The 12,422-nt window shown below is 37.3% G+C and overlaps 1 protein-coding gene across 1 annotated transcript in view; it reads left to right on the top strand.

Annotated features, from left to right (window-relative positions):
- Nucleotides 1-12,422, top strand: part of LOC125226610 — a 180,959-nt gene that overhangs the window by 107,919 nt on the left and 60,618 nt on the right. Inside the window, exon 2 of the mRNA XM_048130641.1 lies at nt 11,238-11,425. Within this exon, the coding sequence (XP_047986598.1) occupies nt 11,353-11,425 (73 nt within the window). The 5' untranslated portion in view covers nt 11,238-11,352. The remainder of the gene's footprint in view (nt 1-11,237; nt 11,426-12,422) is intronic.

Here is a 12,422-nt window from a genome sequence, read left to right as displayed (position 1 = left end):
GTTCCCTTTATCCTTGAGATTTTATAGTCTCACTTTTTTTTGTGCATCATAAAGTAAAGCTACATTTCCCTACTCGTAAATGATCATAACATTCATAAGCTCTGGCATTTGCATCTCGCTCAGCGATGCAATCAAATAAAGTTGCTCCAATTGACCAACCTTTTACATTCCATAAAGCCTCTATGTTTACCTTAACATACCACACGAAATCATAATAACTTAAAATATGTTCTATTTTAAACCTTACGCCTTTTGCGTTGAAGTTTTAATTTTAATTGACGGTTGTACTGTAATAATGACACAGTGTTCTAAATAAGCTGTAACCCAAACATCCGATGGGACTGGGAAATTGTTTATTATACTTAGTCACTTTTTAAAATAAAACTATGACCACTTGAAATGTAGGTCAGATTATTTAGGCCTTACACAATGGCAAACAAGTGCATAAATGTGCAGTTTTTTAGCATTAGGCCGTACTGGCATGTAATATAATTTAGATCAAAACGTATGTAAGTGTGTAAGTCGTGATATTTATATGATGCGCTTTGTCTAGTCAAACCTTTAATCGCATGGCAATATGCATCCGACTATAATCAAAGCGCAAGTGTCGTAAGGAAGACGAATCATCAGTCATAGATGCAAAGGCCTATTATTATAATCAAAGCACACGTCTTCGTGAACAGTAGTTTCTAAGAAAGCTTCATCAAAATCTATTCTTCTTTTCTTATTGTTAGTCCTTTTTCTATTTTACAGTTAAATTTCATATAAGTAGTTCTATATCTTTTGTTTGTACCCATTTCGTCATACCGAAGCATTTTCCCTCTCCCTAAGGTCCCTAAGGTACAATAAAGAGTTTATACATACATACATACATACAATTTCGATTCGATCACATATCGCACGCGTGTCAGTCAACAGTGCTGTAGTCAAAATGGAAAATACGTTGATTAGTCGAAATCGATAATTATCCCGGTAAAATTAGTTTATGTGTAAAGTAACAGTATTAAAATATTAGGCGTTTGCTAATTTTTTAGTTACTCAGTAACTTACATGTTATACGCTCAATCTGGAGCAATTGAAATCGACCGCTATTAAATGGCTATTAAAGTGTATTTGTATGATATGGTACCAATGCATATCGTAAAATTGCGAGGTTAGCCCTTGTTTGCCGTGTTAAATTAACGGCATACCATGATATTATGATGTCATTCGAATAAAATCATGATTAACAGCGACAATGTTAGGTATCTTCTTCTGAGGTATAGGTACCTATAGACAAAGTAAACTCCTAGATTTTTGGTACGAGTAATAATGGGACCTATTTCCTTAACAACAACTAATCTCAATCATCATAAATTCAGGAGCTGGAGAGATTCAGGAGCCTGGAAATTTCTCACCAACTAGTCGGTGAGAAATTTCCAGGCTTGTCTTTTTTGTTTTTTTTTTCCTTACAGCCCGGTAAAACACCGACGTTAACTTTCTTCTTAAATTTGTTCACGTAGCCCCGCTTAGCTTTCCTGTCTTTTTCTTTCAACTTTCCCAAACATGTGAAAAGAAAAGTTAAAATTGTTCTACTAGTAAGTTCCCTTTATCCTTGAGATTTTATAGTCTCACTTTTTTTTGTGCATCATAAAGTAAAGCTACATTTCCCTACTCGTAAATGATCATAACATTCATAAGCTCTGGCATTTGCATCTCGCTCAGCGATGCAATCAAATAAAGTTGCTCCAATTGACCAACCTTTTACATTCCATAAAGCCTCTATGTTTACCTTAACATACCACACGAAATCATAATAACTTAAAATATGTTCTATTTTAAACCTTACGCCTTTTGCGTTGAAGTTTTAATTTTAATTGACGGTTGTACTGTAATAATGACACAGTGTTCTAAATAAGCTGTAACCCAAACATCCGATGGGACTGGGAAATTGTTTATTATACTTAGTCACTTTTTAAAATAAAACTATGACCACTTGAAATGTAGGTCAGATTATTTAGGCCTTACACAATGGCAAACAAGTGCATAAATGTGCAGTTTTTTAGCATTAGGCCGTACTGGCATGTAATATAATTTAGATCAAAACGTATGTAAGTGTGTAAGTCGTGATATTTATATGATGCGCTTTGTCTAGTCAAACCTTTAATCGCATGGCAATATGCATCCGACTATAATCAAAGCGCAAGTGTCGTAAGGAAGACGAATCATCAGTCATAGATGCAAAGGCCTATTATTATAATCAAAGCACACGTCTTCGTGAACAGTAGTTTCTAAGAAAGCTTCATCAAAATCTATTCTTCTTTTCTTATTGTTAGTCCTTTTTCTATTTTACAGTTAAATTTCATATAAGTAGTTCTATATCTTTTGTTTGTACCCATTTCGTCATACCGAAGCATTTTCCCTCTCCCTAAGGTCTTCAATCTGCCATACCCTCTTTGTACGGCTCGTGGTAGCTGACTTCACGAACATGAAAACTATGTGAAGCTCGAATACTAGGTAATAAAATCCTATTGGCAAAACATCAATAAACCTACGAGGTACATCCTACGTATTTCGCGCCCAGATTTTTCAGCAATCTACAAACCATTGACGTAATGGAATTTTTGCGATGTCGCTACTGTAACGTGATTCCTTGTCTGGTAATTACAATTCATGTGCGAACAGGACTGCTGGGAATAGACGTACTGAAATAGCGTATATCAGTAAGGTTGTGGATAAAGTTTCGAGTTGACGTCAGACCATAAAATGTGTCCTTCAACAATTATATTCAAAGCTATGTACTATGTACATAGTAGCTTGAACATTGTAGCCGGCTAGTCAGCGGAGAAATAAAACAAAGGTTCTATAAGTAAATAACAATATAATGAAAAATATATACAATAAATTAAGAGATGTCTGTCAGTACGCGAGTAGGTAGTAAAAGATCGTCACTGGCCTCAACGTTCCTTCTGCTGGTCTTCGTCTAGCCGTATACGTGGTCTGTCCGCAGGTGCCACTGCGCGAGTTGTACAGAAACCAGGCTGAAGATGTTCCAGCGCTGAGTAGTATAAGCAGCGACGTTCAGCAAAGTTCTTCTTAAATTTTAAAGTAGAAGAAAGGGCTGCAACAATCGTGCGTGCTTAGGTCTGCAGTCGGAACCTAGCCCAGGCCTTATTCGCTTTCGCGAAACAGTGACGTACAATAAGACTTGGATTAGGTTTCAACATTAAACGAATAAACTTAACTATTTACACATATTATACAATTATAAGTACCTGCATAAGAGGCAGCCCAACACAAACACACTGTTTTTACAATAGAAGTATTTCACAAGTTTTAAATGCAATTAAATAATTAGCACTTGAAATGTATATGAGCCTTCCCCGGCAGAGAAAATTTTGTGCAAAAAAACAAAAGACGCGTGATATGGCCGTACTTTTTCTTCTTAGCGGCCAGTGCGCGCGGCGACTGCAACATGCAGGTTTGCCATGTTACAACATATCATCGCAAAACCACCGCAAAACGGTTGGAAATATACATACCTAACTCGAAAATGAAACGTGATGATTTTATACTCGTGTGAATTACAGAGTACTTATTACTTGGTTTAATTTATAAAACAAAGGACATTTTTTAGTATTTGAGTCCATCAGCTTTTATAATTATAAAGTCAATTAAAGACCGTATAAAGCGTGGGTATCAGGCAGTCTACTCATACTTCAATGTCTCATAAAAGTCATAAATCGATTCTAAATCTCCTACCCAGTTCCAGTCCAACGACAACATATAACTACCTAACTATACACAGATAAATACCGAAACAGTCATGCATTAATATTTCGTCGGTCGGGGCCGTTTGAGTTGCACACAAGTGCACTTGAGTACTTACGCTCGAGTGAGCTGCACTCCAGAACCGCTGGAGTCGTAGTCAACATGCCAAACGTTCGCTTTCTGAAGAATTATGCTGTAAATTTAAAAAACTATATATTTAAACGAAAAATGAAAAATTCAGACCTCCGGCTGGCCCTATGGCGTTTAGTAGTTGAGGGAAGACATGGAAAAATTCGCACGCATCCAGCAGGCCTCCGTGGCTAAGTTGGTCATAGCGTGGGCTCCGGCAAAGCAGTAGGTCACAGGTTCGAGTTCTGTCAGAGGTGTGGTATTTTTTCATTTTTTCCTTCAATTTAGAAATATTTCATATCGCACGCAGACGTTTCTACATGATATTTAAAAAACTAACTGTGCTGTATTCTGATCCAATCACTGCCATATAAGTGCGTCAGAGACATTCGCCTTTCTATCGCTAAGCAGAAGCCATTGACAACTTGGCTAAGCTACATGTTATGCTAGACAATGGGACAATAACCACTATACCGTGGGCGGTTAAACTGAGAACAGATTGATGATGCGTTGTTTTTGTTTACATTTTTTTAGTAAAGTTATGGCTGTTTCTCATTAGTCTCTGCTAAACTGTATACTTTGTAAAAGGTATTTAGCGATAACGGTAAATGTTTGTTTACATAGTTCTGAGATGTTATCGCGGCAGCAGATATGTGACAAAAAAATCTTCCCATGGTTAGCTGAAACAAAAACATTTCGGGCATTATGATTTACACAAAGTCATTTAAATATTTTGTTAGATCAACCAATTAAATGAATGTCAATAGACGCCTAAATTAAAAACCATCGTAAAGCAGAAGCAGTGATTTATTATTTGGCAGTTGATTCGAAAACCAATAGTCAAAACTCCCTGAATTACTCTTACAGGTAGGGACAAATCTCTAGGAATTTAGTCACAGAATAACATGGGGGCAACTTCAATTAGCGGGTAATTTTAACTACTTACATTTTTCCCATGTTTTACATTAAGTATTAAATAGAGCATCCACTGCCCACTGGACACATGACACTCTAGTAAATAGTGATAAACATGTAAATTATTTATCACTATTACCTAAGTGACATTACTCGACTGTCGAAATTGGTCCCCTGTACTCACGTTTTTCCACCATGAATAATACGCCATCTGCGAGTTGCTTACTTTGATTTTACTGCCACAAACATATTAAAATATCGTAATAATATTTTGAAAGCAAAACTGAAAGAAAAAACCCATGTATTCAAAATATAAAAGTTGTGCACTGTGTGTGGTCACACGTGGAAACGATAACTACTAGACCCTAGTTTGTTTTTAACCTTTTTTGTAATCAGTTCAGTAAACACGACGGTGATACCCATCTTTTGATATTTATAATATCTATTTAAAAGAAGATCGATGCACTTTGGGAAAAATCGCCAAGTATTATAAAATGTTAAACTAATTTCGTTATTAAAGAGGTATCTTTTGTCAGAAAAGAGTCAAACAAAATACAAAATTAGAGGGTTGTAGAATATGATATCGTATCTAAAAATGTCTGTCACATTTTGCAAGGTTTCAAAGTAGATCGAGTAGGCGAAAACACAAACGCACGACAAAAAATAACATGTAGCAACAACCCTTTTGAGCAGGGACTGGCTGGTGAAATCCATATTTTACTAACTGAAACCTGTCTGTCGCCGTCTCCTTGCTAGGGCGAAGTCTCAGTAACGCCGATATCCACCGTAGTTGACGACTGGTCTGGCCTAGTCGGTAGTGATCCTATCTGCAGTATCTGCTAAACCGAGGTCCCGGATTCGAATCCCAGTAAGGGCATTTATATGTGTGATGGGCACGGGTATTTATTCCTACCATGTGACTCAGTCAATCTGTGTAATAATGTCCTATAACATTTATTTATTTATTATTATACTATCGCAAGCTTGCCAGCATGTAGCAATGAACCTAGCCTAGTCTACTACAACTTACATCTTATTGAACTTGGCCCTATCAATCGACGGCCTCTGCACCCAGAGCGCTGCTGCGGTGTGCATTTTGTAGCAAGTTACGATGAACCTAATACATTTGAAATATGCTTGCCTAACTTGCCAATTGCCATAATCAATCAGTTACATACAATCAGTACTTACATAAAATACATCTGTTGTCTTAAATTCAACTGTAACTGAAGGCTAATCTTTAACAATCATGTAGCAACGATCCTAGCCATGTCAACTGGTAGTTATTGAACTTGGCCCTGTCACTCCACGCTGCTACGCGAGCGCGCTGCGGTGTGCATTCTGTATCAAGTTACGATGAACCTGAATGGCGGCGGCTAGACAACTCTGACTGGACTTGAGATGCAATGGAACAATGCCATAGATAATATTCAGTAGAAAGTCGATCTTAATGGCTAAATTAAATACTATACCTACACTTTAATTGCTTGATGTCTTAATTTAATCAAACTTAGGTTATATTTGTAACATATTTCTGCATTTTTAGGCGTAGATACTTCTCTTAAAAAAACTTAACTAGACATAGCTTGTAGTATCATTCATAATTATTCTATACATACTCGTATAGCCAACGCAACATACTAACTGTATATTGAATTAAAAAGTAATGTACTCGACAGGGCTTAATCAAACTATCCCTTCTTGCTTTTATTATCTCACGTACAATTCCGGGGCTACCTCTCAATCTATGATATTATTTAAAATTGTAACCATCATTCATTGCCCTTCATACTCTCTATAGGACGATAAATCAACCTATACTACCAGTTGTCAGTTATAATTTACGCGTCTTTAATCATCTGGAAGTAATTCGTCATCTTTATTTCAGTTTCCCCGGCGGTTGACTGATTTAAAATTATCCGCACAAGCGTAATAAATACGGTTGTCCCGGTTACGAGTCGCCGTTTACGAGCACTGTTTTAGACCGAGTTTATTGCTAAAACACGCATAAATGGTTTTAGTAGGTTCTCTCCATGAAGCGCCGGCTCAACATGGTACGTATATAGCCGAATGGCACAAAAGCTCACGAAACGAAACGCTCGTAGATATCTCTATCGCTCTTGCGTATTGGCGCGACTTACCTTTCGCGGCGTTTCGTTTTCGTTTCGCGTCGAAGAAATGCCATTCGGCTACGGAGCCAGGGTACCAAAGACACAATCGCTTACGATTCGTAAGCGTATCGTAGCTGGCCCTCCTTATCTCTCTTCTATAGTGGCGCGACAGAGCCAGACTACAGTTCGAACGCCACGTATCGTCAATAATTGTCACTTCAGCTAGGCCGGTGCGATTTCGGTTTTATCGATAAATTCCTTTACGGTGTACCTACCGCTGCACGGGGAGCATGGTAGCGCGATAGACGATAAAATAGCAGGCCGTCGCACTATTTGTAAGTGCGATAGGGACGGCCTGCTATTTTATCGTCTATCGCGCGACCATGCTTCCCGTGCTGTACGATATTAATATGGTACTATACAGTAAGACGCTTCGAATGTCTCCTATGAGAGTTCATTATGTATCAAGAGATGCCATTATATTTAGTACTGACCCACCTGCACAATGACATAAGGTACAGCGGGGCAAATCTCGACCTGGGCAAGTGTATCTGGTCCATTTTTTTCATGTTTTACAATGTTTGCATTATTAATAAAAAAACCGGTCAAGAGCGTGTCGGGCCACGCTCAGTGTAGGGTTCCGTAGTTTTCCGTATTTTTATCAAAAACTACTGAACCTATCAAGTTCAAAATAATTTTCCTAGAAAGTCTTTATAAAGTTCTACTTTCGTGATTTTTTTCATATTTTTTAAACATATGGTTCAAAAGTTAGAGGGGGGGGGACGCACTTTTTTTTCCTTTAGGAGCGATTATTTCCGAAAATATTAATATTATCAAAAAACGATCTTAGTAAACCCTTATTCATTTTTAAATACCTATCCAACAATATATCACATGTTGGAGTTGGAATGAAAAAAAATATCAGCCCCCACTTTGCATGTAGGGGGGGTACCCTAATAAAACATTTTTTTCCATTTTTTATTTTTGCACTTTGTTGGCGTGATTGATATACATATTGATACCAAATTTCAGCTTTCTAGTGTTTACGGTTACTGAGATTATCCGCGGACGGACGGACGGACGGACGGACAGACAGACATGGCGAAACTATAAGGGTTCCTAGTTGACTACGGAACCCTAAAAAGAGTGTCCACCGGTTATATATCGTAGGCGTGTTCAGTGGATAGTGTAATAATGGAAAAAATGAATCAGTTACAAAAGCCCCCCAGTCGAGATTTGCCCCGCTGTACCTTACCTAAAGTATATACCCAAATCAGAGTCACTACAATACATAAAGCTAGTAATTTACCCGTGAAATTCAAATCAAATGAACCTAGTTATTACACTGATGGCCGGCAACTTCAAACGTTAGTAATTGCAATGCACAGAACATTCTAGGGCCTAATTGTATGTAATCTAAAAGTTCTGAAACCTAAAGTTTACGCGTGAACATCATTGTATAAGGTATTTAATACGCTCATTTGCATGTAAATGGGTATAATCAAATCAATAGTGTTTTTGTATTATCTTGTAATTGATACAGTTCAGTGAGCTGAGGTTGGAATGTTTGTTGCAGAAATTAATTATCTTAGCACAATTCAGATAACTGCAGCGATTTTGTTGCACTAAGGGTCGGTTGCACCAAACCGTCTGTCACCGTTAAAGCGTTCGTTAAATTTTATTGTAAAAGTTGCATAGACGTCTGCTGCGTGACGATGATGTGTCTGTCAAATGTGGTTGATGCAACTGGCCCTAAGTGTCATAGGTTTTTTGTATCTGTAACTTCTGATTCCAGTCCCCGCGAATGATGCGGGCGGGGCGGCTGAATTCAATTGATCAGTTCTTTTTTTTCGTATGCGTAATATAATAAATCTGTGTGTAATAATGAAATTTGTGAAATAATGTAATGATGAATATATGAATGTTAATGAGTTATGTACCGTTAATTTTTTAAGTTTGTTAACTATTGTACATACATACAATCATACATACAATCACGCCTGTATCCCATAAAGGGGTAGGCAGAACACATGAAACTACTAAAGCTTCAGTGCCACTCTTGGCAAATAAGGGGTTGAAAGAAAACAAAACTGTGACATTGCAGTGACAGGTTGCCAGCCTCTCGCCTACGCCACAATTTAACCCATATCCCATAGTCGCCTTCTACGACACCCACGGGAAGAAAGGGGGTGGTGAAATTCTTAACCCGTCACCACACAGGTTAACTATTGTATGAGTGATAAATTTACAGAATTGTCATAGGTACATTACATAAACGTAAATGTCTTTAAAATTATGTAATTTAAAATAACACTGTCACATTTTGTGAACGATTGGACTGCTAAAGGGTTCTTTTCTTACGGCACAAATAAAAATAACAGACGAATTGTTGGTATAGAAATGATACGGTTTTATACCATAAAACTAAGACTGTGAAACATGGAACATATTTCGAATAAGGTACAGCGAGGCAATTTCGACTGGGGGGAATGAAACTGATCCATTTTTTTTCCATATTTTACAATGTTTGCATTATTAAATAGTGTCCACCGGTTAAATATGGTAGGCGTTTTGAGTGGATACAACTTAATAGTGTACCTAATAATGGAAAAAATGGATCAGTTACATTTGCCCCTTAGTCGGGATTTGTCCCGCTGTACCTTAGTTTCGATTAACCCGCAGTCAGGATTGCGCCCTTTGTAGGTACAGTCAACCAATTTGAATTCTAGGCCACTCTAGAACCCTGTCTCATTTAAACCGTGTTCTATTTGCCATAAGAAGTCACATTGACGTTTACTGTGCAAAGGTTCTACAGTGGCCTATGATTCAAATTGGTTGACGGTACTTTACACGTTTGTGGCATTGGACTGGGATTTTGTAGGTATGTCGGATTTCACACAAATATATCTCATGTAATTAATGTAATTATCTATTTAGATCAAAGCCCTTATAGAACTGCGACAACTACAATAACTCATACCCATTTAGGTCACCGTAGAAAGCCTAGCCCGGAGAAATCTAGATTCACAACGGTTTAATGGCGCCGTAAACACCGTCATAGTTACAACTTTAATGTGGATTTATGGAGCATTGTCTACATAGATAGTGGGAATTATAAGCAAGCACATTTTAGCACGTTTAGATCTAAAGTTTGTGCTGGTACTTGCCATACAATACAAGCTTTGGGTGTCCAACCCAACCTACATATTATTAGAATAAAGTATTTTTCCCCTCACTAGCTCGGAAACACGTGTTTTGTCATTTAATACCAGCGGGTAAAAACGCATTTTATCCACTAGTGGGTAAAGTAATTTGACCTTGAATAAAGTCAAATTAACTGCTTTAAAATTGATAAAAGTAGGTGAATCTAGTAATTAAGATGATTTACCACCTGTGGAACTACTGGAAGCAGTGATAAACGCATTTTTTTGCGTAGTAGTTTCCTCGCTATAGTGAGGGGAACTCGCAAGTTCAGGATTCTATTCTCGAACCACTCGCTTCGCTCGTGGTTCAAGTATAGAATCCTTTCACTTGCTCGTTTTTCAATTCCACACTCGGCGTTAAAATACAACTTTGCCCCCTTGTATAACAAATAACTATTTCCCCCCCTCACTAACTCGGAAACACGTGTTTTATCCTTTAATGCCAGCGGGTAAAAACGCATTTTATCCACTAGTGGGTAAAGTAATTTGACCTTGAATATAGTCAAACTAACTGCGCACTTTAAATTGATAAAAGTAGGTGAATCTAGTGATGAAGATGACAATTTACCACCTGAGCAACTACTGGAAGCAGTGATAAACGCATTTTTTGCGTTGTAGTTTCCTCGCTATAGTGAGGGGAAAAGTTTTGTGTTACACACGGGTGCAAATGTATTTTACTTCTCGTGTATTGAAAAACTCGCTAAGTTCAGGATTCTATTCTCGAACCACTCGCTTCGCTCGTGGTTCAACTATAGAATTTTTCAGCAACTTTCACTTGCTCGTTTTTCAATTCCACACTCGGCGTTAAAATACAACTTTGCCCCCTTGTATAACAAATAACTATTACAGCCCGATGGGGACTGATTTTTGAATGTCGACCATTCGATTTCGTAAAATTCATTAAATCATATCTTCACTACTAGCGATTTAAATTCTAACGAAAACAAGTGGTCATTACCACTAGAAATACTAGCCGTCCTTTTTCAAAAATAGCATTTCGTCGATTTCCAGAAACTTTCAAACGGCGAATTCGTGCGTTCAAAGGAAATTGTAACTTATAACCAGCGATTTTATCAATAGAATTTACCATCAGCCATACAATATATAACAACATTTTTCTTTGTTTCAGGCATTAAAGTCTCCGCGAAATGACCTAAAGAAGATCTAAACATGTGTACCAGTGCGTCCCAGTGTCAGTGAGTTTAGTGTCAATTAGTGCGGACCGTTGTAGTGAAACTTTGAAAATGGAAGCCTTGGAAAGGAGAGGGAAAGTGCTGGCCATCGCCGCCATATTGTTCATCGTGTTTTGGTCACAATGTAAGTATTTTTCTTTAATAAATACGTACATTCTTTCCGAGGTCGGCTCCATGGAAAGGGGCGGGCCGAGCCTAGAATTTGACCATTGGAGTCCCCCGTGCGAAAAAAAAGATTTTACCCACGTGAGTCGTGACGCCTCCTTCCGTAGTCTTTTTATAAATCAAGACGAACTAAGTAAATAGATACATATAGTTTGGCACATGACTTGTCTCATTTTAAACATAGACAATATTGAGAGATACAGTACTGGACAAAATTCTTCATACACCGACATATAAAATAAACTTTCTATCATAATTTTTTTACCCTTAAACTTAACATCACAGTTGTATTGGAAAACTTTTAACTAATTTCATGGCGTACAACATACAGACAATAACATATCAATGATCGTACAATTATTTTTTTACATGAGTATAAATATAAATATCAGTAATTTTGGCTCTGGACGAATTTGATCATACAGTAATTAAAATACGAATGAAATGCAATGTAGTAGTGTGTATGGCTGTCATCTGCTTTAGATATCGCTGACTGTCTCGAGGAACATTTTATGTTAGAAACTGAAAGTATTTATCTAACCCAAGCTTTTTCCTGTGTGTCTACTGAAGTAGGCAAAGTGGGTATAATTCAGAATGACATTTGATATTTTCTTTATTTTTCCAATAACTTCCTTAAATTTTGGCTTGGATTGATTACATGACATATGTTAGCCATTCAAGCTATTCATTCCTATTAATCATAACAAACGCATGAGATATACATACTGGTATTATCTTTCAGCCAGCCCGTCTGAATATATATGAAAAGATGACTGAAAGAAAATACTAGTATGTCTATTTCATGCGTTCGTTGTGATTCATAGGATTAAGTAGCTTCAATGGCTGACATAGTCTCATGTTATCAATCCTAGCCAAAATTTAAGGAAGTTTTTGGAAAAACAAAGAAAATATCAAATATTATTCTGAATTATACCCACTTTGCCTACTTTAGTAGG

Source organism: Leguminivora glycinivorella, chromosome 5, assembly GCF_023078275.1.
Source record: "Leguminivora glycinivorella isolate SPB_JAAS2020 chromosome 5, LegGlyc_1.1, whole genome shotgun sequence".
Taxonomy (NCBI): domain Eukaryota; kingdom Metazoa; phylum Arthropoda; class Insecta; order Lepidoptera; family Tortricidae; genus Leguminivora; species Leguminivora glycinivorella.
This window is presented reverse-complemented; position numbering and strand designations above follow the sequence as displayed.